At 43.1% G+C, this 27,724-nt stretch overlaps 1 protein-coding gene across 3 annotated transcripts in view; it reads right to left on the bottom strand.

Moving 5' to 3' along the window:
* Positions 1-27,280, bottom strand: part of sash1a (SAM and SH3 domain containing 1a) — a 180,725-nt gene extending 153,445 nt beyond the window's left edge. For 2 of the 3 annotated variants that reach the window (XM_073493193.1, XM_073493194.1), the window contains exon 1: positions 26,144-27,280. In XM_073493193.1, coding sequence (XP_073349294.1) covers positions 26,144-26,632 — 489 coding nt within the window. In that variant the 5' untranslated portion in view covers positions 26,633-27,280. The remainder of the gene's footprint in view (positions 1-26,143) is intronic. The other variant, XM_073493197.1, reaches the window with a different exon arrangement.
* Between the last annotated feature and the right edge of the window lie 444 nt (positions 27,281-27,724).

Raw genomic sequence — 27,724 nt, 5'->3', positions numbered from 1 at the left:
AAGGAAAATAAAAGTATTTAAGACAAAACATCCTGAGGAATAGATTGACAGCAGATGAATCCACTGATGCTTATTCTCTATTTTAGTGTCTCCTCTACAGTTCTGGAAGTTGTGACGTCTGACTATTCATTGAAGATAATGATAATGGCATTTTAGGGCAGTGGTTATCATTAGCTCTAAATGGGTGCAGCATCAGTGTCAGGCTCTTTCCGAGAAATACAAATGAAGGACCGTGATCTATGTCTTTTACCAACAATTCAAGAATAATCACATTCGTTTTTTAAACCGTGTCCCTGAGCCTTTTGTGAATATTATGTCTTATCAAAACTTTGTTTGACAAAGTTTTGGTAAAGGTAAAAGCAGAATGAAAATGATATGCTTTAGTAGAAAGAAAGGAGCTTAAGTGCTCATTATTCTTGCATACTATGCAAATTAAGTGATTCACCTTCACCCGAGGCAATAAAGTGAATTTAAATAAAATTTAATATACATTCATTAATCTGCCATCCTGCGGAAGTTTAAATAGCTGCTCTGACATACAGTCAGATTGTTCCCCGCTCATGCGGCTTTGATTTGCATCGTGTCACTCAGCGGTTATATAAATGTAGAGACGCTGTCATCTGAATTTAGGATTAGGAACGTCTAGTTTTCGCAGTCAGGAAGGGAAAAGGGGAGCAGACAGGAAGCAGACGCAGAGTCGGAGTTCTACAGGGCATCTGCACAGCTCTGTTGTCACATTCTGACTCATTTATTCTCAGCAGGGTTTTCAATTACCGATGATTAAAAACCTCTTTGGTGTTCCGTCTCAGGTTAATCGAGAGCTGCTTTTATAATGAGAGAGAACTTCAACAGCACATACAGTGAAATGTCCAATAAAAGTAGTCTTTGTAAGGCTGAGAGAACAGAGAGAGAACAGAATCCCATTACAGACACGGTTAAACTCAATTTTTGGCAAACTAGAGGCAAGCTGACACCCTTAGATTTGCTTCACAATCACCAACAACTGCTACATGTTGCCTCAAATGGTTTGTATATTCTTAAGTCGATGCAAAGTTTAACAAATGCAGTTAGCTTGACACCATGCATTGTTCAAAGTAAAAAACAATTATGGGAAAGGGAATTAAAGGGGCATTCATGCAAAACGGGTTATCCTGGGTTAGTGCTGCTCTCAGCAGCCCTGATGAATAGAGACAGTCGGGAAATCCAGCTACAACTGTAAATGAGTCTGTGTGGCAGTGTTACATGGATCAACATCCAGGGGAAAACTTACACACGTACACAAGTGCACATGTGGGTAGAAACAGACCAAAGAAAGTCAACCAGGAGAGGCCATTTTAAAATGATCAGGAGTAAAGGAATTTCTTGCAGTCTTTTGCTGCAGTAACACAATCGGAAATGACGATTCTTGCTGCAGCCATTACGGGATACGATCATTCATTCTTTTTGTGTTATGATTCAAGTCAGTTGGGAACTGTAACTCTATTAAAAGTCAGTTATTTTCAAAAACATTGAATAAGTCGAATCTGATAAATGGTGCACGGTGGTGACAGGTGTCTGTAGCTTTTATTCATTCGTCGAGGTGTTTTCTACCGCCTGTAGTTGAGAACAAAATCAATAAGACTGTTGAAATATGCAGCAAGATTGCTGGTCAGAAACAACAAAGTATGAGGCTGTTTTGTGAGACGAGAGCGGCAGGGAAAAGATGGACAATCCTCAGTGATGCATCACTTCCTCTCTATGATGAATACGAGTTATTACCATCCGCACGGAGGTACAGGGCACCACCTATGCGGACTTCCCTTTCCAGACTTACATTCCTTGTGTTTTGCACTTTGTTGTTAAATGTCTGTCTTTGTCAAAGCAGCTCACACTGACGACAACCCTTCTCTTTTATGAGTGAGACAGACACGGACAGGTTAAATCAGACAAGCGTGCAGTCCGCTCTGGCCTCTCTCGCTCTCTGAGAGTGTTTGACACCTCTGTTGTCACCTCTTACAGCGTGGTCACTGTGCACAGGTGTTCCGCGCATGCATTTGCATTAATGCACACGAATGCAAGCTACAGCAAATCAATACCGAGATGTGCAATGCTACACAACACGAATTGTAGCTGCAATTCCACAAGCGACACCGCACCCTGTTGTTTTGCAAGCAGGGGGTGATACCTCCACGAGCACTAATACCATTTCCAATTCATCACGGTGCGAGCAAGCCAAATTTGACCAGACACTAGAGAGGCACTGCTCCTGTAGAAAATGTTACTGTGACTGATATGAAACAGGGGGAACCTGTCACAGTGTGATAGGGACCTGCCGTGCGGTGTTGTCTTGTTTACAGTGACCCGCAGCTGCGATGGAGAGATTCCTCCAAATCCAATCAGATTACGGTTGTCATTATGTATCAGAAGGTTGGGAAGCCAGAGGGAAATGGGGCTGAACCAAGGAAAAGCAAGCTGTAAAACCCTTTATTCCTGTAAGTCTAGGCGCTGTTCATTTCAGCACAGGTTCAGTCCGATTCCCAGAGATGAGGCACGTGGATGTTAAACTCAAGGAAACTGTACCGAGGGAACCCAAACAGAAATCGTGTGAATTAGCTTCTGCTCTCCTGCTTTCTCTCTCTATTTTGTGGCCGTGAGAAAGCTGCACAGTGTCTGCCTGAAGATCTAGCCCAGTCCCACTTATCCAGTAAGGGGGAAACACAAAATAAAACACAATTAACACTTGTGCATCAATACAACATGCAGTCTAGACGCTGAAGGCCAATATTTGGCAAACGCACAAAGAATTCTGATCAAGTGTCACGTGAAAGACACATGTGCAGCCACTTCAGTGACAATCGTTGCCATGGTAAAGCTGTGGCACTTGAATTGTAGATTTCAGTTTGTCCTTTCGTTCCAGCACTGTAAAGCCTTAAGCGTATTACATTTCTGGCAACTCGGGAAATGACTGATTTCCCGAGATTGCTTTGTGAGGATTCATCAGCAAACACTTGTCAGGGAGGAGTTTATAAAAGGTTTAAGGTTATTTCTAATGTGCAGTGCAGTATGCTGAGGAATCCAGAGCAAATAAAATAAAAATGTAGCTTTTTTGTCAATTGTTTGCCGCAGCTAAGGAGCTTAACCTTGCACTCCTGCAACAAAATAATCTGGTTAGAACCACACTGTTGCCAGCATATGAAGGCAGGCACTGCTGATTGATCACATTGCCAGCTAACTGTATTAAAGTAATCCAGCAACTGTTTAAGTACGTTGTTCACTGCCTCGATGAATTTGCCAATAAGGCAGCAGATCGTTCTCAAAGGCTCGTCGCAGTGGCATTGCCACATTCTTCCCGATGAGCAGACAAACTCCTGTTGTCAGTGTCGGCGTCGCGAGGAACCCGACACAAACTGAGCATTCATACAAAAAAATGTGCTGGGGTCAGCCGGAGCTCCTCAAAACAAACATTACAGTCGAGCGAAAGCTACCTCGGGTCAGCTGACAGACTCCTAAAGCAGAAGCACATGAACAGCACGCTCCACATTTGTTTACAAAACAGTGTCGGACGTGAGCAGAGGGTGTCGGGATTGTGAATGGGTTCACGAATGAGGTCACAAGTGGATTTAAGCAGCACTATGTAAATGACCTTTCCTATAGGATTTCAATGAGCACTAATCTGCCTATATGACCTAGTCTCATCTCTCCCACACCCCCCTCTATTAACAAAGAGCCTCTGTCAGCGAGTTTCCCCTCCGCTGAGAGAAAGAAAGCAGACAGAGACAGAGCGTGCGCGCACACACACACACACACACACACACACACACACACACACACACACACACACACAAGATGAAGCTGCTTTTCCAGGAAATGAAGATAAATAAATAAGCTTCGTCTTCTGTCTCAGCTCTACTGAAATTATAACCAAGAGGCAACTCTTTCAAAGTAAACAAACAGACGAATTTAACAGAGAAACAAAAAAAAGGCACAGACTTGTGTAATTGATGCAAATTATGCCTCGAATGCAAAATAACGTCTCTGGAGATGAGACTAGACTGCATTAATTGACATTTACAGAGAAACAGTGCTAAGCATCCTTATGCAGCCACTTGATCAGCCCTTAAACAATCATTGTATTAAACTCAGCTGCAGTGTGTGTGTGTGTGTGTGTGTGTGTGTATGGTTTCTTTCATTGTGACCCACATTGCATTTGGCAGCTCAAGCCAAACTCATAATATGTCTATGGGTGCTTGTTCTTATTTACAGACCGGAGATAATAAAAGAGGAAGTAGGGGTCACATCAGGCTTAAAACTGGCACCCACTCCAAATATTGAGGCCGTTTGAGTCCGATCACTGGTTCTGCTTGTATAACATCAAGCCAGAATGGGAGAGGAGAAGAATACTGATGATATAAGCACATGAAAACAGTCAGACAGTGTGTCTTACCTTTATGTGAAAGGACGTTTCCCATCAGAGTGTGCACCCAAAGGAAGAAAAGAAAAGCAAGATTAGTAAGTAGTCTTTATTACAGCAGTGAATACAAAGACACACAAAAACACAAAGGGTTGATAGCCACATTCACACGGCGGCCATTTTCCTCTGACACGGTCAGGGAAGGAAGCTCAAATGTTCTACTGCTGTCGTACAAACATACACAATCTGACATGTTGTTCTCATTTCACTGATTTTTGGTCAATCAGCAACTAAAATAACAACGGATAGTGAAAATCCAGAGACATCCGGCCACATTTGATGGCAAGACAACATATCCTGTTAGCTTCCATTAGACAGCAGCTAACATTAGCATTCAACCACTTCCTGGCTCACATTACTGTTTGATGGTGTTACATGATATGACAGGAAAGCCATGAATCAACTCTAAAATATCAACACTCACATCTTGGACACATTTATTTAAGCCTGGAAGTAAAACACACTGGATTTAATCAAACTGTAATGTTAGCTAGGAAGTGGTTGAATGCTAACGTTAGCTAACAGGTTATCAAATATGTTGTTTTATCTTGAAATATGGCCCAGATGTCCCTCAGATTTTCACTATCCATCATTTTATCAGTTGCTGATCAATTGCCAAGTAGTAAATTGATGACGCTGTCAGATTTCCGACCTTGAATATGCTCAGTGAGGAATAAAGTTGTGTGTATCTGCCACAAAAGTCCTTTAAATATCTGTTGGTGTAGAGTTAAAAAATTTCAGAAATGTTTTTGCATTGTACGTGCTTCCATGACGCGAGTGCCAAACTCTCAATAGAGCACAAATGTTGAATCACACCGTCACAGGGATCTCCCAACAGCCCTCAACAGAAAAATCAAGAGTAAGAAAAACATTCCCACCCATTCCCCTCTCTCTGGATAGGCAGCGTATCAATGATAACTTCCTGCATGTGTGGAAACAGGGGTCTCAGCATGCTCCGGGCGCTCCCCTCCCACAACCGACCCTAGTCGCCCACACTTCCCCTTTAGCCGTGGCCTTCTCCGCCTCTTTGGAGACCAGATGAACGATCCCACCCGACCTCCGACCTTCAGTAGGGAGATACGTGACACGCAGTTAGGAGCACATTAGCAGCTGAGAGCCTGCGGGCATGCCAGGCCAGGCTGAGTCAGGATATTCCTGCAGGACATGCCTGAGTCCAACCCCTGCAGGATTGAATGACCGTGGGTCTTCATCTATAGCGATGCATTCCTCCAGGGGCTTGGTATTTAGCAGGAAAGAGTTGAAAGGCTCGCTCACTCTTTCGATGCGTAGTGACCTAATTCCCCAGCTTTGGCTTGCACCCCGGCTTTCCAATCCTGAGGTGTGACATGGAAGGTAGAAAGCTGAAGGGAATTATGGGTCTAAGTCACCTCCTGCCTGTCAATAAATGACACCTAGAAAGCCCTAACTGAGTAGCAAGACCTGAGCTCCGTCATTATGATTACTGCAGCTGGCATGTCAGCGATGCCTGCCACTGGGCTTATTGTCCGCAGGATCACAGGAGAGCACGCCACCAAAAACTCTCAGCGGTGCTCCTACATGTTGCCGTGGTAACCTATTACAGTCAGAAAAAACACACTTCCACGGCTTGGAAAAGAGGATGGATGCCAGACTTGACATCCCATAATGAGCTGGTTGTGAATGGGGTTCGGTGGGGGGGCTTCACTCGGGACTGTGGGGACTGTCAACATAAATAGCCGGGCTTCATGCTCCCTTTCAGTGAGGAGAGAATAGCCGGTACAGAAGTTGTCACCGGGGACGTCCAAATATGAAGAGGCTTAACAGCATCCAAATGTTGTAACTTGTATACACCGTGGGCTCAGTGTAGGTGCCGTGTTAACGCGGCAAAGTGGCAGATGTGTGAGTGTTGATGTCTGATAAGTGCCGGAGGATTCTGGGATGGCAGATATCAAATTGAGCACACCCGCAGAGCCTCAATAAAAAAAAAGCACGGTCACACTTCTGCTTGTGTTTTTTTACCTCCCAAGGCTGTTTTTCCATCTCCTGGAGGGCTAAGAGTGCTGACTCGAGAGGAAGTCTCCTTGGCAAGAGTCCACATGGCCTTTAATCAGCCACTGGATTTACAGAGGCGAGGAGAAGTCGAGATGCTGAACACGATCAGTGTTTCCGCACTAAAGGGGATCAGCGGTGGATTAGGAACTAAAAGCAGATACTCAAAGGAAAATATTGTACTTTTTACTTCCTTGAATTAACTTCCCCAACTTCAGTTACTAGTTACTCTGCAGATTCTGATTATACATACAAAATATCAACAACAAATATATTATGTATTATTAAACGTTGCAATAAGATCCTATTGATTCCAAAGGGAGGAGTCATGAGCTTCCCACCACTATATTAAGTAGTCAGAATAAGCTGATTATTATGAAATCGGCCATTTCACATGAGGAATACTTTAAGTATATTCAATCTTAATACTTTTGTACTTCTTCTTAAAGGGCAACTCCACAAATTTTACACATTACAGTCTTGGGGAGTACTACTGCATATGTGAAAGAAGTAGTATAAATCCCTTTGTGGCTCCAGAGGAATTTGCATTTAATCCGACAAAATGCTTCCAGTGATGTGACTCAGCGGCCAGATTGCATTATGGGTAATGCTGGCACCAGGTTTTGAAAAAGATAATTGATGATTTGTTTTTAAACTGTCTATAATGAGTCTAACAGTGTTATAGAAGTGAAGTGCTAGACCAGTGGACTGCTTTTAAGACCTGGTGCCTACATTACCCACAATGCAACTTAGCTATTGAGTGACATGACCGGAGGCAATTTATCAGATTACATGCAGCTTCCTCTGGAGCCACAAAAGGCTTTATACTAGTTTTTTTCACATATGCAGTAGTACTCCCCGAAGACCTGTAAACACTTTAATGTGTAAAAATGGTGGAGTTACCCTTTAAGTAAAAGTTTAAATGCAGTACTATTCAATTCTTCCACTATGGGAGGGGATAAAAAGGAAAGTGAACTCTGCACAATGTTGCAGTCAGGTTCGTTTGTTAAATATTCTACATTTCAGTCAGACAACCTTCACCAAACGTCTTTATCCTCTACGCATAAAGATACTTCATCACAACTTAAACGACCGGAGGAAACAAGTAAACGAGACATTCATGCGATCTCATTTTGTAATCATATTCCAATTCAGTCTGCAACACACCAGCAAACTCCCGGAGAGAAAATGCAGGTTACGCCATGCTCGTCTCATCAGACACTTTCTGACAACCTACGAGCCTTGCAGATATCGAGTAGATTAAATTAGATAAATTTAGAGACCCCTGTGGCCTAGTGGGATACTAACCGGGACTGAAATGCATGTCTGCCTCCTCACGCAGCAGTCGCAGCGATGTGCGTCTGGTGTAAAGGCCTTTTTCACAGCAGGCATGACAAGGTAGTGATGAGACAGCCATTACAAAAGCAGCCAGAACAAAAAAAATGTGCCGCTTCCTCTGAGGGGAGGCAGCAAAGTATTCACGAGGGAAACTTGTATTTTTTATTAAGAAGTATTTATTTTGGTCGTACCTTTCTCTAACATAGTGATTTTACTTGTTGTTTTCATTCTAAACAGAAGGCGTAGGTAGATTTTATCTGAGGATTTTTTTGTGGCTGACAGGAAGTAATTCATTATTGTAAAGATTTGAAACAACTGAAAAAAACAGAAATCATACACTACAAAAAAACTACATTTTCTCAAGTTATTTGGCCTCTTTACTCTTGTGTGCTAAAATATTAAAAATGGTAAATTAAAATATAATGTAAAGCCTTGTATGAAATTAATCTGATTTTAAAATGGACATTAAAACATACTGGCATGAAACTGCATTCAGTGTGATGTGGGAAAAGCGTTTGATCACTGACTCCTTGAGGTCATAAAAAATTGACTTTTTTTGCTGCTGGATGCTTTTCTGTGAACCATCAAACTGCATCTTCTGTGATATTTCTTCACATTGATTTGAAGTGACTATTTGCACCAGAAAATGTGTATTCGTTTGTATGTTTGTCAGTTCTTCAGGTAGTAGGTGGTAGAAATTTGCCAAGCAGGAAGTTTGCAGCGCCTGTGCACCTATAAGCTCTTTACAGCTTATAGGGAGGATGAATGTGCCTCCTCCCGCAGAGCCATTTACCTGAAAGGAAAACAGCATTATTGGCGAGCTGAATGCAGAGCCATTGTGTTGTGTTTGAAAGCGCATTTTAAAATGTTTTGCAGAGCACTTGACTGTGTAAACAACTTATTCGTCATTTCTACCTGTGTGCATGGCCTTATAGCGTCGCGTTTTAACTGGACTTTATGTGATATGGCTCTCAATGCAGTCAAATGGCAATTTTGAAGCCACAGCCATTTCTCAACTCATTCAAGCAAGAGGCAAGTATATAATGTCAGGTTGGGGAATTGGCAACTGAACCTCCTTTAACAACATAGCGCGATATCATTATGTAAATATCATGTACATTATATGACAAATGTTAAGCCCTGTCGACCTAATGATGTTACTGACTTATCGTACATGTCTAATCAACTTACTGATGCATGTACATGACCTCAATCATTTTTAATTACCTCAGTTTTGTTGTGTTTGTTGTTTGTTGACATATGAATGTCACTTACATTTAAGCCAACATGATGCCAGTGTAACTAGCAGGGTTATCCAACTGGGCACAGCACCTCAACATTTATTCACACTGTATTTATTGTTTTGTTTTTGTGATTTCATTTTATTTATATTTCCGATTCCAATGTCTGAATATTGAGACTAAATAGTTAATTGAAATGGATTGATCATACTATTACGTTATCATTATATCAGTGTTGTTTATCGTAATTATTTCTGGGGCAATATATTGTCCAGCAAAAAACAGTTATTACTACTTACTTACTAGTTGTTACTATGTTACTTTCTCATTCCAGTATTTTGTATTTGTGATTTCATGTATTTGTAATTTGTTACAAGATACTTTTTGTTGTATTTGTCTCTGATTGTCTGTTAATACACATTTTAACTAGTTCAATTCTTAACAGTGACTAATCGATTTATCATTATTCATTAATATGTCTACTGCTGATCGTACTACACTTTAGCTCCTCCAAACACGATTATCTGACTATAGATATCTCGCAAGCTACCACTTAAAAACAGCCACCACACAAAGCTGGGCAGTATGGGAAACTCTCTAAATCTGTTCCCTCAGATTGTACAAACAGCGTCGCCTGTGTGACTGTGGAATAAACAGTCGCATCTGAGCCTCTCTCAGCCTCCGAGGACATAATGCCATTTCATAACAAAAGCCTCTTCCCAAGTGAAGAGGGTTCATCATCAATATCCTGATTAGGATTACAGTAGAAGCCCCATGCTAATCAGCGACAAGAACACTCGAGCTTTGTGCACTCTGTTGTGATTTTGCGGGGTAATGATCAGGGAAAAAAATGGCGAGGGGCTTTGATTTCTAGACAAACATGTTTAAAAAATAAGATGCCTCACATGTATCTGCTGAAGAGGAAGCACTAGACTCCTTTGTTCTACAGCTGATGGTAGAAAAAGGGAGGAGGTGATGGTTTGTGTATGTGGGTGTGCAGGCGTATTGTAATCAAAAGAGGATCAAAAAAAAGAGCAACACGGTAACAACATATGTACAGACATGTCTTCCTGTCCTCTTCTCTAGATCATTTCCACACAAAGCCCAAACCAGAACCTCCATTCTGAGCAGTCTGTATAATATGAATGGCCACTTTACATAACAATTGACATAAGCCCGGCTGCGGGATTCCTGCATGACAATGAAGATCGTCTCTGCACATAATCGCTGCCCTCAACTTCCACTGGCGCATTGTAGTCTACTTCCTGAGGACGCCTAAGTATGGCTGCCACTAGAGTCAGTAAAGACCTTCAGTCATCTTCAGGGAAGCATTAGCAAGGTAATCTACTTCTCTGATTCAACTAGACTTGTTCCACTCGAGGTGCATTTTTAGGATTTTGACCAAGTATGGTCGAAGTGAGGACATTTGCTTGGGTTGGGTTGCAGTTAAAGAGGCTTAGGTGAGCCAACCAGCATTCAACTGATCCATAAATGGAGTGAGACAGGGATCCGAGCTGCAGGGGCTGCTGGGAGAAGAAGCCCGGTCCTGCGGCCCATTGTTCTGGACTGACAGTGTGTTCTCATCTCAGGAGGGGAATAAAACAATTCATTCTCCAGGCCACGGACATGGCTAAGTGACCATAACAAAGGCTCATATCACAATACAATCCGCCTGGGAGACGCTCAATGCCAAGCGTTCCCATGCTGCTGTCCACATACATTTCCGAAGTGGTCACACTTGCTGCCATATGGAGATTTGAAATATGAGTAGGATATAGTGATGGGAATTATGGCCGGATCTTACGGCCTCGCTGCTCTATCCCCTCTCTTTTCTGTTTATATAGAGGGTGGGTGTTACTATCTTCTCGTGTACTATCTTGTGTGCAGACTAGGTTTAGCAGGACAAAACTGCTTGTATCGTGTACTTAAAGGTGCAATATGTACGAATTTTTGAGAAAAACGTTAAAAAATCAACTAAAATCATCAACAGAAACAACAGTTTCGACATAATGCCATCGATTTGTGGTGTTGCAGAGAAGTTAGCATGCTAACCAGCTGCTCCTGCGCTAGGGGTGTAAAAACAAACACACATCTCGTCCCTGAGTTACCAGTACAAACTGCTAACTGCACGGCTAACTGAGCTAACTAGCTAAGGGCAGCCGCCGTTAGAGGCAGTTAGCAGTTACTTATTTTTGAATATTAATTGTTGGTGAGACTGTATTCCCTTTGATTTTTTAGTGACTTTACTACTTTGATTCATGCAATGCTTAATATCCTTAAAGTAAAGGGGAGTGGATTTAGGGAGGAACATTCACGTTCACGAACATCACATCATTAGGAGGATAACGGCCAAAAAAAGAGCTGGAAATTATCCTTAATCGTGCTTCACTTCCCCTCCTGGAAAGCTTTAAATCAGGCGATGCATTTTTTAAGAGACAAATTCAAGTGAAGCGTTCAATTTCCATGCTACACTTTGCACAAACGAGCACTTCTCTCAGTCGCTCAGCATATCTTCACAACTCAGCAGTCACCCTTACACGGTTTATGAAGTGACTCATGATCTAATGGCTCCTATATTAATTATTCAACTTTTAACTGTTTTGGAGCGTATGTAATGGGAGTAATTGCCTCACACTCAAGGCTGCAAACACAACCGCGTACATGCAGATGAAAACAGGTTATTATAAATATACCATGGGTGTGATAGTGGAACTGTCGTCAACTCAAACGAGAGAAGATTATTAATGACTGTACAGGCAGCCTAAAGATTCCCGTCACATACTTCCCTTCTCTCTGTCTGTCAATCCAGCTCTGTCTCTGCTGGCTTTTCTTCCTATCTGCTATTTTTTTCTGTCTAAAACTGCCTGTTTGTCTGCCTGTCTGACCAACTGCCTGTCTTTATCCCTTTCCCTCTGTCGGCTTGACAAGTCTGGCAGTCTGTCTATTTGTATTTCAGTTTGTCTTCCCTGTCTGTGAGTAAGTGAGAATGGGGTGAAAGTGGGTGAGGATGTTTGGTGGAGCAGAGAAAATTCCTGATGCATGACCCCTCCGCTCAGGCTTGGACGGCGAGCTGTCAGTCGGCCAGTTCATTGTTTGGGTTTTGTGTGTGACATCACCTCTGTGCAGCGCGGATTCATAGTGAAGAGGTGATTTACCGGATTAACGACACTTCCCCTACATCCAAAAACCACGACCACTGCACGTAAGGGGCAGATTATCAGTCTGCTTAGGGCTGGTTAAAAACAATTACATTGAGATTTACTTAAAAGCAATCACGATCCAAGATCTATATTGAAATCTTTTTTCACACTTTTAAAAATACCCTGTAGACAAGGCCAGATTAATCCTAACCAGAGCTGAAAAAACCTATGAACTCCATTGGTGAGTTCACATAGCATAGTTCTACTAATAAATGAGGATATGTGACGAATAGAAGCAGAAGTAAGAGAACATTAAACTGGTAATAGACAACTTACTGCTCAGTGTGGTTGTAAAGAAATATGGCCCCGTTCACTTATAGATTAGTTCCCCATATACCTTGCTTTCTGCCACCGGGCTCTATTTTCCCACAGAAACAAAGTACAAATCACAGCACAGGATGCACATCAGCCATTGCACAACCAAAAAAGATAAAGGCGTTGTTTTTCTTGGTTTCTATTCCCAGTTAACTGTGGAACAACTGGAATAACTGGAACTTGAGACAATAAAAAACATTCTTTCTATTAGATAAGTAAGTAACACAACCTGCCTACTTATTAATACAACCGGGTGTTTTCCTTTTCATAGAACTTTTGGGCCAAACTGGGATTCTTATACTTGTTTTTTGCTTTGGACAGTCACTGTCGGTGGTAGCCATTTGGTCTTTTCCACAGTATTACTACAGGGAAATGCTAAGAGGGGGTCATTTGAAAAGTTGTCGCTTTCCAGGTTTAAATACCGCAATCTCTATAATGCACCTGAAAAGTAGACTGTGGAACCATCTCCGGATCACCTAGTCTGCCTAAGTCTGCTGTTAACAAGTGTTGAGTCATAATATGCAAAGCTGTTCTGTTCTGTTTATAAGTCCATACTTATTTCATGATACAACCTAGAATATTCAAATGCTCGTAATGAGCTTCCGTCGTAATATTTTCTCAAAGGCCCCGGTGTCGAAATAAATACTGACTTAGCCTAATCCTCCTTATACAAAGCTGAGTGTTAGAAATCTGTCATTTTACTGGTTACATAAACTAGTGGCTTTCAGGAAAAGTCACACCAGGCCAGCTGCGATGAAGACAAGCTTTCAGATGTTTAGGAATGAGGCCAAATTTAATTAAGATGAGCTTTTTTGATGACTTCGTTCACACATTCAGCTCAGGCCAACACTGTGTAACATGAACCCTAAGACTAAACTGAGGTTGGAGTGATCTAAGATCCTTGGACGATGGCGCCAGGCCCTCCGAAGGCCAACTCCATTATGTGAAAAAGAAAATGCTGTGGGACCAGAGATGATACTATGCATTTCCAAGATTTGCCTGAGAGAAATGCTTTAGAGAAAATTCTCAAGGGCTATTAAAGTAAACAGGGGTTGGTTTGGCACAGCGTTGGCTGAAGGATCTGCTGACATGAAAATTGTGGTTTTGCGGTTCACCCACAGCAGATGAAGCGGCAGCAAGAGTGCACATCTCAGACATTGACAAAGGGTGACCTCAGAAGGCTACATGAGCATCCCAAAACAAAAAAGCAGCAATAAGAATGTATAGCTATGACCAGAAGGTGTTCGACATCCTGTCTTTATTCTTGCATTTGCCCCTGTTTGGTTATCTTACACTGAGGTGGATGCACACCAGAGTGGTAAACCATTTTACATAAATACTCAGTTTATACAGTATAATTTGCTGTCCCTAGAGTTCACTCTCTCTGTAAATCTTAGGTAAGCTTACATTTGGGTGAATTGAATAATGTGTTGCAAGGTTAACCCAAACAAAAACAAACTTGACCAGACTTTTCTCTGCAGAAGCCACAGGACTCCGGCCCCTGCTGAAGCTTTAATGATGTGGGATTGGGATTCGAAGGCCAAAAAAGGGTTTTGGGACGGACTTAGCAGTCACAGTGGAGTCCCTATTCACCCCTGCATGAAGCCGTGTGGCAAGCGATCAACATTCAGTGAATAGAACAATTAACTCTACCATGTACAGAGGTCAAAAAGCAGCAATTAGCGTGATGAACTCCGGCGCTCCGTACTGAGCATGTCTAGATTGATCTACTAATGACGACTCTGACTGGCTGGCTGCGGCCCATTTGGACAGAACTGCTACAGTCAGCTTAACTTTCTGTTGGAGAAAACCCAGTAAAGACAGAGGAAGATAATCTAACTCTGTATTTTATACTAATTTCATGTTAGCTTATACTGCACTTTCCTCTGTTATCATACATTTGAATGGAAATAAAAAATATGTGAATAACAGAGCTACTATTGATCATTTTTGCTGTCAAACAAACATGATCCATTGCTTACAATCAGGCCATAACCTTTGCCATTAGTGTACTTTTACAGCGTAACTAAGCAGCCAATTCAAGCACATGTTCTCAATACTTCCCTTAATTATCCCGTTTCCACCAACATGGAATCGGTTTTGTTTCACACCATAAAAATTGGACCCATAAATTATTGGCCCGATATTGGGAATTTGTAGTATTGGCTGTTTAACGATATTGGTGAAATTCTAGCTGGTGAACAGAGCCAATAAATGACTTAACAAGCGCAGTATCTACACACCCAGATGCAGTAGGCGGTGGTGATGTCAAACTCTTGGAGAGCTAAACATGTCATCGCCAGTATGGACGTTTTTTTTTACAGTTTCGGACGAAGACAACACGATTGTAATGTGCAAAATGTTTTACAAGGGTTCAGAGAAAAGTCTACGAGTTTTCAGAGCTGTGGAATATTAAATCATCCAAATTGGCACACTCCATCTTCGTGGAGCCGTTCTTACCCTCAGGATTCATATGAACTACATGTTATGAAGTTCTTTTTAAAATACAAAAATGTGAATTTATTGGCTATCTTGTTGGTTATCGGTTTAGGCTGGAAAAAACCATATCATGCATCTCTATAAACAACATCCTTGATTACAATGGTTCCGCTCAAACACGGTGAAAACGTGGGATGGTTCACTAGAAAGCACCAAGGCTTCAATAATTTTAAAAGAAAGCAGATCAAGAACCGGAGCTACTTTGTTGGAAAAGGGCCCAATTAGTATTAGTTATGTCCCTTAGTGTTCACTCATACACACACACACACAACACTAAGCTTCCCACACAGATTAGCATTTGTGTTGGAATGTGCTGGAGCCATTAAATGTTTTGTAAACGCTTATGATATTACAGGCGGCAAACCGCACAAGACAAAAGTATACCTGCGAGATGCCGGCGCTGCTTTTGTAAAAGAGCATGTGCATTTATACGCCAGTGTGTTTGCGTAGGCGTGTTTGAGGAATGTAGTAACTGCCAGGTAATTAGGGTTCACATTCAGGTATGCAGAGCCGCAGGGAGGTTAAAGCAAGAGACAGACAGACAGACAGACAGACACTCAGCGGGTTTAGTATGGCTCAATCCTCTGCCAGGAACAACCACTACAAAAGCACTCAGGTAGGGACATATCGACACTGGTGTGGTCCCCATGATCAAAGCTTTCAGCGCAGCCCTGCCCTCATGCCTTGGAAATGGACCAATTAGGCATAAGGGGGGGTTGAGAGTTGGTTGTGCCGCGTTCCATATACCAAGCTGGCAGCAGCTTCAGACAAGGTAATTATACACACTCTGCCTGTCTGTCTCTCTAACACTCATACTCACTGCTATCATGCCTCACTCATCTCTCTACACCCCTACATTATATCCCTTAAACACAGTCCAAGATAATATGGGCCGACATGAGCCAAACTGTAGCTACATGTAGGACAATTAAGCTCTGTTGTAGGTAGCGTCGCTTTAACCTCTCAAAACTGCTTTGAGAAATAAACAGGCACCGTGCATCGGACTAGCAACCAGCATACATCTCCCCGTCTTTGCTCTGATTTACGGAGCTTGCCTAAGCCCCCATCCATTCATTGGAATATCGTCATTGTTCTTTTTTTTTTTTTTTACGTCATCTGATCATTGGAAAGAGGATTATTTCATCCAGTTTGGGCCAAATCTGGATACAGGGCTTGGGAAAGATGACTCAAAAGTGCTCTGTCATGTTTTTAGGAGATCAGTTTTACTCGCATAAAGGAGCTTACAACTGTCTAGTTTAGTTTTTTGCATCTCGTACACACGCTCAAGGAGATGACTAGTGCTGTGAAAGCTGGATGATTATTCCATTTTTTGATAAGTTGAGTCACTTAAGATTTTAAGTCATTTATAAAAACAAAAAACACCAAACATTCGCTGGTTTCAGCTCCTTAAATGTGAGGGTTTGCTGCATTTTTACATTAAATCAATTCATTTAAATAGAACTAGAACATTTTCTGGACAAAATGTGTGTAACTGCTGCAACCACTCGATGGTGCCTGCAATAATCAATGTAATAATGGAATCAATGGTAAATTCATCACAAAATTCTGCGTTCATAGAGCATCGCATTAAAAGTTTGTGCTAATTGAATCATCTTCGCTGCAGCAATCACACAATAACTTTTGGTTTTGAACTGGTGGTCAGACAAGATTCAAGTTTACCGTCACTCTGGTTGTACAAGTAAACTGTAATATTGCTTTTGGTGGGAGGCTTTATAACAGAAAAGAGGAAATAAATATGTATAAGGCATACAAATATAAAAAATAGAGTGTAATAGCACTAAAGGGAATAAAAGCCATAAAAGACATGAAGCTATAAAAATTATAAAAAAGGAAAAGCAATCGAGATAATGCCTGGACTTACATTGAATAAATAATCAAGAGAAGAATCAATTCTGAAAATGATCATTAGTCGCAGCCCTGCACATGATGCAAGATTACACTTAACCTTCAGTAAGTGGTTGATAAAATACGACTCGACCTTCACAGATTAATCTTGCTCATTGCTGATCTGACCCTTTCAGCACAATGAAATACATTTTGCAGAAATCACACTGTATGAAAGAGCTGCTTAACCAAACAGCTTGAGCAATATTTAAACTCTATGGCGCACACGTTTTGCTGATAGAATTATAGCATTATGCAATAATCCCACCCGCCATGTCTGCCATGTAAGCCAACCAAAAACATAGTCGGCGAGAGATTACAGGACAAACGTATGGCTTGACGTTTAAACATCTCTCTCTTCGTCCCCACGGCAACTTTTAACAAATCCCCTTTAGTGCGACATCATCTTGCAGAAGCGTGGGAGCAGGAGTAATTAGCCTTCTAGGACTGGAGGGCGCACGCGACTACCTCAGGCAAAACGGCAAAGAGCAATCCCCGAGATGAGTGATGGCATGCATGCAGCGCCTGTACAGTACGCTACAAAGTACGGTCACACATTTCTAACATGTTCTTTTTAAGGGAACATTAAATGATCCCCCTCCAGAGTAATCACCGCGAGTGTGGTAATGAGTGTGTGCTAGACAGAGACGTAGAGAGAGGGAAAACATGTGCGGATGTGTTGATTTGCAAGTGCGTTTGCAATCTGGATCCTGACACAGACAGATGCTCAGGCCTGCTCTCATGTCACTCTCCATCCTGTTGGGGCACTTGATATCTTCATTTCCCCCCCATCTCCACTGTTAAGAGAGGACTACAGCCAGGGTCATTATTGTGTACATGTACTGTAAGTACAGCGGAGGTTACTGTTATCATGATGGGATTTCTTGGGCACAATTCTTGCATAAAAGATGGCTGAATGTTTTTGACTGTTTTGCAGTAACCAGCACTAAATGGAGGAAATGTGTAAAAAAAAGTGTTTACAGCAGTGACTGAACCATCTCTTTCTCTTTAAAAGACCTGAATTCCAAAAAAAAGGGTGTTTTCCCCTCTCTGATTGGGAATAATCAACATGTGGAATTGCGCAAGGAAACGTCCTTGGGCCTCGAGCCTTCCTACAGCTGATTAACAGTCACCTCCAGAACAGGACAAACCACTGGAAATATGCTGATTATATGACTCTGCCAAAGACCTGGATGGCCCAAGTACCCTGTACTCTGCAACGGTCTTCACTTCTGGGTCAGGAAATCTGAGGTTTTCCATGTCACCAGTATGAGACACACGAGTCCTGCCAGCTCTCTCCATTGATCAGAACATACCTGTAGCCTGTGACACAATCAAAGTCCTGGGGGTCACCATCCAGGGTGACTTGGCTTCAATAAACAGGAAGCTTTTTGGTTCGGTGTCAGAGACCTGGATCTGGTTTCAATCTACACAAGCTACGTGGATCCAATGCAGTACAGAGTAAACAGTCCCTGTCTGGCACAGTGCCTTGACTGCAGACCAGTCAAAACAGCTGGAAAGCACACAGAAAAGGGCTTGTAAAACCATACTTGGCCAGAGGTACTCAGGGTACCCAGAGGCTCTGTGCACTCTCTGATTGTGCACCCTAGCAGAGAGATGCACTCAACTGTGTCTTGGCTTCGCCAGAAAGCTGCTTAAGTCCAACTTCAGTGACTGGCTTCTACACCTCGGGGAGGAGCTCAACGGTCGTGAGACAAGGGAACTCAAACAAATCACACCAAGAGATACAGGAGATCACCGATGTGGTCCCCTATATGATCAGAATCCTAAATGACGGTGGACTTTTGTCTGTTCTAAATTCTTTGGTCTATTTAATAATGATGTTTAGGGGACAACAGCGAAATGATTCACTGTTTTAGATAAAAAATTGTCTTTATAAACCTGCGAAAATGCTGTAAGGTCAACAAACAAACAAACAAAAGTCATAACTCATATTCACCTTGGATAATCCCTCCTGATGGGGTTTCTATGAGGCCAACTACAATTGCAGTGGAGGCAATCCTGCATGACACCAATTCTGGTTCTATTTCACCATAAAACTGAACACACACACCAAACACTGTATACTGAACTGACAAGATCACAGATCTTAGAAGAAGATATACTTCAGTATTGATAACGCAGCCTGCAGTCCCTCCTGAAGGAGATACTATGTGCTCATGTAGACAGGCTGTCTGGAAGCTGCTGAAACCTTGGACCAGAATAGCTCTGATAATGTATCTGTCATGAATGTGTGTCATCAGGACCTGTTCCCCACACACTGTGGAAAATGAAATGGCCTGCTTTATTTAAAGCTGTTACCATGACTGCATAACGTCAAGTGAAACACATATAGTGTAGCTCACATATGTTATTTAAATACAACATACGGTATCTCCAAAGGCCAGAGGGAGTGACATTTAAACCGCCAGGAGCATAAATAACACATTCAACAAGAATTTAATGTCTAAACGTTGAGATTACTGTGGTTTGACAACTCCTGTTAATGAATGGGGGAGAGAGTTCAGTTCAGTGACGTTGTGTTGAAATGTAAGTTGGAGCTCTTCGAAATGTCATCTTTCTAACCAAGTTCACATGTCCGGGGAATAAAAGCAGCCTGTTGATCATGTGAGAAACAGCACAGTAGGAGTAAGTCCCCTCTCACCCCGGCCTGCTGAAATGAGAGAGCCAGCTGCAAATACAGCACAAATACAGCTTTCCCACATTTGCACATGCTCCCAGGAGATGGGTGGTCAAGTCTTTCTGAAGGAGAGACAGACAGAAACTCCCTCAGTACATGACAAAAAGATGAGAACCATCCAGTGAATGGATATGTCTTAGTGCAGTGATAGCGCTTGAGGAAGTACGTGATGAGGCTCCCTTTCCAGTTATTGTTTTTGGACTAACAGGAGCGCAGATGTGCAAATTGACTCATGAATTATTGCGCACACTATTTCCTACAGATGGGAAAGTGATCTCATGCACTTGAGACGACAGACTATATCGAATATAAGGTTTGACAGTGATTAGCTGTGGCACTCGCTGAGAACCGGGAGAGTGTGTGGTCCGTTTTATTGTCTGACCTGAGATCACATCAAGGCTTTGTGTCTAAGCCCAACAGGCCAAAGGCAGTGAGGTCAGAGGTCAGTGCGATAGCCATCAGTCCTCACCACACCCAGCTGCTCTCCAGCCGAGCTAAATACTGGTACTTGTAGTTTATACTTAACACAGATGGTTTAAAAAGCCCTAAACACGGGTTGTTTACGAAAAAGAGCCACTAAGTGAGAGTGTATGTCATTTTTTCCATCTGATGGGAATGTGATCTATGCCTTTTAAGTGCTCTATGTAACCCCACTTTTCTATATCGTAAACAGCAGCTCACTTTGCTAATTGACTTTCTCAGGACAATAGAGGCTGGTCCTTGACTTCTTTATGACTTCCCCTTTATGAGCCCGTGTTTGATTATGCCTTCAAGGAGCCCTTAATAAAGACTAAGCAAACAGAGCTTTCAGCAGAACACATGGAAAACTCTAAGGCTGTTTGTGGAAAGGCTCTCACCCTCCTTATGGCAAAATGCCAGCCCTATAGCATGGGACATAGAATAAGAGGGTATACGCCAAAAAACACAGGCTGAATGAGAAGCTCATGAAAAGCATTCATTAGAGTGTTCCACTGAGCCGATGTTTTTCATCTTAGTTTAGCCATATATTAAGTTGAAATAATGGCTTCTGGTTCAACTGTTTTTCATTTTTACAGCGATATCCTATACATCACATGCATATGTAGTGGCAAACAGAATGGATTAAATGCACAACACTGCATCTTGAATTTAAATCAGCGCTGCTAAAGTTGTTTTTCGATCAAATTCAATCTCTGCTTGCACCTGAGCGTCACTGTACTCTGCACTTGGCCTGTGAATGTGTAGATTGTTGTGGCACAGCACTGCACAGCCCCGTTGCCAGAATAAAATGTCGGCATTGGATGTTTCTGTAAACGATATATATGTTCAAATTTGTAGGTATCATATGTACCATATTGACATTTGCACAGTATGTGTCATATCACGTTAATGTTACATGTAAATGGGTTGAATCATGTTAGGAGGTGTAGGGGATGGTGGCCTCTAAGCCAGTGACCACTGTTTGAGACTGTCTTTCAATATTTGCCATTTCCAGAAAATGAAAAAAAAACAAAACCAGGCATTTTAAGCCTAAACATGATCAAGCACAGCAGATTCACAACATAAAATTGAAAACTGAGCCTAAAGAAATGTAAAGCTGCAACATAAAGAAGTTTGAACATAAACGTGGTTTGCAGAAACGTACATGCGAACACTTTTTCTTGACTGGCTTGCACTGCAGTGGTTAGCAATTTGAAAACTGGGATTCCAACACAATCTACTTCTTGGACTTGAAATATTTGTTTTAAAAAAAGGGGAAAACAAATTATTCTTCACACTGAGCGTTGGCAGTTGTCCAATCAGCCTTAGAGCCCTCAACAACACTCAGTGGGCCAACAGAGGGTCATCTTAGACAAAAATTCTCATTTCCTGCTGGGTGAGAGTGCTGGGACGTTAATCAAGATGAAAGGCCTGGATGAGGAAGTGAGGTGAGTGTTTGGCATGTAAGGTGATGAACTTCCTCTTTTTTTTTTCTCTTTTCTTTACTGTAGACAGCTAATAACACAGTCAGTTAAGAGCTGTCCTTCCTTCTTTTCACCCGCCTGACTGACAGAACACCTCCGGGTGCATTTCTTGCATTCTTAAGGCTGGTTAAGCTGCAGGCCTCTCGCAGTTCCCACCCACCGCATCAGCTGTTCTGTGGGAGTCAGGGAAAGGCCTTGAACATCCAACTTGCCAATTGGTGTTTGAGAGAGCTGCTCCCACACCCATGCACCCACCAAACTGAGTTTAGCCAGCAAAAACAATGTGCCCATCTATTTAAAACCCGTTCTCTCTCTCTCTCTCGGCATGACACCCAGGGTTTTATCATCGACGCATCGGCACAATGCTGGACACTTGCCTCCGCAGCCCGTTTCAATGGACGGAAATTGGGAATACAAAAACAGAGCGGTAGTGAAAGGACATGTGGCTCCATCAGCTTCCATACAAACAATGGAGAATCTCCCAGTGTTTAGCTTCCACTTCCTCCTGAAACACTGCACTAACAATGAGGCGCTATTATGACTGAGTGTGTCTGCTGTTTCCAGGAGCAGCCTCTGGATGAGTCCGGGATGAAAACACATCTTCAAATTGTTCGGCTCTGGGCAAAATTACTTAAAGAGGAACGGGTATTTCTCTGATAAGATAAAAAAGAAAAAGAAAAATCCCCAGAAATCAATGGAGCAGAAAAGGTAATAGGAAACAGAAGAGAAAATGGAATTGGATGTAAAAACAGAACAACGGCGCTTGTTTGACAACTACAAAAACCTTCAATTTCAATTTTGTTGTATCAAAGTGAAAGTTTGTCATGCAGCAAAGACACAAGGCCATAACAAGAAAACATAATAAATTAGAAACCATGTGTTTAAACATACATCATGAAGGGATGACCCAAATGCTTTGAAGCTTCTACCATTGCCATGGTAACTGGCTGCTGCGATGGCTGCACCAAAAAACTGGCAAAAGACTGATCAGGAGAGTGAGAAATGGAGCTGGTCTATACCATTAAAGTAGTCTCAAAACGCCGCTCGTCAAGTTAACTTTTGAGACTTTGGAGGCAGGGGATAGTGGCTGATGTCTCCCATAATTGTCCTCGTCCCTCATTAGACTCATAGTTTAGAGGTTTGACAGCTCGCTTCGAAGCTTCAGATATTTGCAGGAAATGTCACTGAAGCCTGGAAGCTGCGAAAATGTTATTGGTATTCAGAAGATCTGATGTTTCCCACACATATAGTTTACTTGGACGGGCCACCTAAGTATATTTGCTGACCCATTTAAACATTTTATAGGCTCCTTTTATTGTTTTCAATCCGTCTGCGAGAAGGACGCCGTCCTCGACCGATTGACGAGGTTAAATCAAACAAAATGTAATTATTAAATTAAACACAGAGATCTCTAGTATCTTGGTGCCAACCCCTTGTAATAAACAAAAATATGGGTCTCAAACCTCAAATCTCAAACCAGGTCTTTAATTATCATCAGATACTCAGTCATTGTCGTTTTTTGGTTTTAGCATTACAATTGTGTGACCATAAGCCAGCGAGCATCATTTCCAGTACCTCTCCGAAAGCCAAAACAAGGAGCAGACATACTGACTGTACACTTGACAAACAAAATGAAAAAGCAGAATGTTTCCAATTTATGAGCAAGCTTCAACCAACTCAACGTCAGCTGTACTGACTGTACACGACTGCAGCGCATTCACCGACAGGCAACCTGGCGGCACCGTCCTCTCTGCTTACATTGTTCCCTGATGAGAGATTCAGAAATGTGGCAGCCCGTGGCACAAGTGTTTGTTTACATCGTAAGAAATAATACTCTCTCCCAGACAAGGGGTCTCTGCGGCCTTGATAAGGATCATGGGTATTTATTACACACAGCAGAGCCCTTTCAGTGAATTGTTTGATAATCCAGTGCACACTAAAGAGAACTTTGAATCTTAATGCTTATATATTGACTATGCTTCTGGCAGAATGACAAAACCAGAGGGCTGTCCCTGACAATCCCAGCGGATTGAGAGCACAGAGGACAGTTCAAATGCGGATGGAGATCTCGGTTATACTATACAATGAACGTCCCCTGAGACTGACATTGTGTGTCCTGTAATTGCCCCGAGTCTGCCTCTCTGGTCTCAGTCTCCGCTGGGGGTGACATCTCGTCTCAAAGGCAGAGAGAAGGGGAGATATTCTACGGACCAATCACGGCCCGGTTAGTCAAACCTCCATCAGCTGGCCACAACTCCATCTCCTCTCACTCCTCCTGGGGAGAAAAGCACTGGGCTGGAGCCAATTCCAAACTACAGGGTTACACACACACTCACACTCACACACAAGGAGAGAGAAAGACCTTGACCTGCTCATTCTCCTCCCAGGCTTCAAGGCCAAAGCTTTGGCTCTAAATAAATACAGCCTTCAAAGGGAGAGATAGTTTAACCCTCTGGAACCAACACTTTGTTTCAGCCCTGGTTTGACAGATAATCCCTCACAAATCCTAAATCTCTGTGGGATTCACAGTTAGCCAAAGTGGCAGAAATATAGCCTACAGACAGAAAAAAAAAGAGCTTACAAAACATGCAAAGACTGGGATCAGCGCTGGCGTCGGTTCGAGAAGCTAATTTGGAAGCAGGGTCCATGATATCAAGGTTTGGGTCAGATATAAAGGCAGGCAGAGTCGTGATGAATAGATATCACAACACGGACCCCATATTTTCTGGAGCCGTTTCAGTTGGAGTGGCAAGTGAGACTGAAAAGCCGTTACATGAATATGCAAACACACAGATAATCCAACTGACACACAGGGGCGTAACCAGGATTTTCGAGATATCGGGTTCTATTAGTTTGATCCCCCACCCCCAGCCCTTTCGGTTGGAAATCAGCCTTCAGCAGAAAATCCATACATTTCACATAATTACTCAGGACGACCGTTTCTGCCTTCAATCCTCAGGCTCATTCGGAAAAGAAGCGGATCAACCGTCTCTATATGAGTGTGCACGTTCCTGGGAGCCACAAAGAACATTTCCTTAAGGGGGCCCTAACTCTGAAGGACTAGAGGACTTCATGTCTAAGACAGTAATTCCCTCGGAGATGATATCAGAAATACAGGCTCGCTGAATTAGGACAATAAAAGTCCCAGTATTCAAAACAAGCTTTCTAACCACATGCTCGTGCAGCGATAAGGACTGGTTTGGTCTCTTCTGCTGACAAACAACAAACCCGCTTTTGCTCTAGATTGCTATTATCATTTGAAAAACTGCTGCGTCAGGGTTCTTGGGTTGTAAACAAAACTGCATACATGTCCCCGGCAAAAACTACAAACTACACGACCTCAACGGCCTGCAGACACGCCAGTCAAAAGCCTCCCTGTGTGTAAACAGCAGTCATTCAGCGAAGCCCTCTCAGCTGGTGGGGCATATGATTCAGACACTTCTGAAGAAAGGTCACTGTGAGTCCTGTGAAAACAAGAGGCCTCCTCACAGGGCTGCAAACAGCCAACCCCAGCTGGGCTCTCTTCATTTACCACCATCGACAGCCCATCGGCCATTCGTCACCGCAGAGAGCCGGGGCTTTATGAGCCCGTGGGCCCGGTTGATCCACCCGCGCTGAATGCTGAGGCAAGTCGCCAGACAGGTGAGGTCAGAGTAGATTAATAATGAGAGTGTAAATCTTTCTCTCTCTCCCCCCCTGCAGGAAATCACAGACAGGTCTCTCTCCTCGCTCTCTGCTTATTGATCCGCAGCAACTTCATTCCCATCATTCACCGTGACAGCAACCACTCACTCACACTTCTGCAGAGTGCGGCGGGGCTGAAAACGTTCAGGCACCACACTGGCATTTACCTACACGGATCAGCTTCTCGCCTCATTTTGATGTGGGACACATGCGATGCCCTTTAAGAGACGCGCTCTGACTGACTGACTGACTGACTGACAGACGGTGGGCTTTCAGGCAAAATGATGGATGATGTGAGGCAGGTGACAGCCCCTTTTGTGCCATATAAACACCTCCGGCACATGCAAAAATACTTACCTCTGCACATCATTCGACCTGCAGTATGTTTAGTCTGTTTTTCTCCAATGTGGAAGATTCTTATGGCTATTGATTTGGAGCAAAATCTCAAATCAGGTGTCATTTTCTCACCAAATATGATGAATACTTATACTTAAAGGGGCACTATGTAGTTTTGAAAAAGAATTTCAGACTCAGAAATATCTATTTTCTTCCATAACTGAATAAACAAGCTGTTCTCAGAGGAAAATAAGGTCCCCATTGTGTTGTCCTTTAAGGTCAGATTGTTTATTTAGTCATGGAAACACAGAGAGTTTGGCCAGTGAATGAAGATCTTTCTCTTCTGATTAAAACTTATTCCCAAAAACTACATACTGCACCTTTATTCAGACTGAGTGGCTTGTTAAGTGGGATCATTTTGCAGTGTGTGTGTGAATTAAACATTTTTCTCTGTGTTACACTTCTGACAGGTGATGGTCCCTCCTGTGCCACGTCCCTCTTACCTTATTAGAATAGGGCGGCTTGGCCAGGTTGATGCCATCTCTGATGAGCTTATCCCTGATCATGATCTTCAGCTTCAGTTTGGGGTAAATCACCAGCTCCCTCCTGTTGCCCAGCGTCAGGTTCCTCTGCGCGCCCACGTACCCACCGTTGCGCCCGACCTCGGTCCAGGACTTGGATCCCCGCAGTTTGGACTCGTACTGATCCACCATGTGACTGGTATAAATCTCGGCCGCGGGTGGCATCGGCTCCAGGGTGAAGTACAGTCCGCTGGCCGTCTCTTGGGCTTCCTCTTTCAGCCTCCTCACCGCCTCGTGAATCCTCTGCCTGTGGTGAGGGATGTAGACGCCGATGGCATCCAGGTCGGGGTCTCCGATTTGTTTGCACACCTCCAGATCGTCGTATCCATTATCCACAAAAGACTCGACGTACTGGGAGAGCTGGAGGGTCTTGAGCCACTCGTAGACGATGACAGGTCCGTTGGTTGTCATTTTGGCTGTTGCCAGATCGGCTACAACTACGAGAAGACACTGGAGTGATGGTTACTTTCCCATCCGGCGTTTCAAACGCATTATAGGGATTGTTAATAACAAAATGTGCTTTCAACCAGAGTGCGGAAAGTAAACTGGATTAAACAATTGTTGGATTATCCATACCAGAGGTTTGGTTACCATCCCAGCCTTGTGAGTCCGCGGTGTTTTAAGACATAACAGAGCCGTGTGACAGTCGAAACGACTGCAACACCTGTCAATATTTACAAATGAAGATCAGTTGACACAGCTTTCAAATCCCAGATGTCATTAACACGCCCGCTGTGACATACCATGTGCACACAGTTGCAGTAATGAGGCTTCTTTAAAGAAAAGGGAAAACTACTGTCAGATTCCGTCCGTTACGCACGGCAGCCGCTGCGTGCACCTTGAAAAAAACACGTTTCGCGGATTAAACCCTCGTTCCTCAAAGTCCTTTGTGAGGAGAGGCGAAGAAACAAATCCAAATGACGCCAAACGGGGCTGCAAAGAAAATGAAAGTCCGACGCCGACCGCGCGGTTCCGTCTGCGTCCAGCCGCTCAGTCTGCGCGCAGTCCGCTTCCCCGCAGCCGGCACATCACCACACTGGAACTGCAGCCAAGAGCCAACATGCTCGTTGTCGCTCCTCCACCGTGCCGTCCACGCCCCCCAAATCTCACTGTGCACGTTTAAAAATAGTGCGTCCTCTCTCTCCCAACTTGTCACGCCGCCTCGGGGCGCGCAGCGGGTCACCGGCTTCCCACCTACTTGGACAAAGTTGAAACAAAAGCGCGCGTTGGACCAGCCGCGCGGTTCAAAATGAATATCTGAGCCGCTGGGTTTGTGTCACATTATGATTCCCCGCACCTCTCTCTCTCTCTCTCTCTCTCTCTCGCTCATACACACACTCTCACTCACTCATTCAGCATTTCCACGCTTTGGTTTCTCAGCACGCATGAGCTCCCTCTATGCGGTGACCGGGGAACTGAAGATCTGGCAGCACTGGAGCCTGATGTAATGGGAGAAGCTCAGTCCATCCATTATCTATATGATCAGACATTTCATGCAGCTTC

This window comes from Pagrus major, chromosome 22 (assembly GCF_040436345.1).
Source record: "Pagrus major chromosome 22, Pma_NU_1.0".
NCBI lineage: Eukaryota > Metazoa > Chordata > Actinopteri > Spariformes > Sparidae > Pagrus > Pagrus major.
This window is presented reverse-complemented; position numbering and strand designations above follow the sequence as displayed.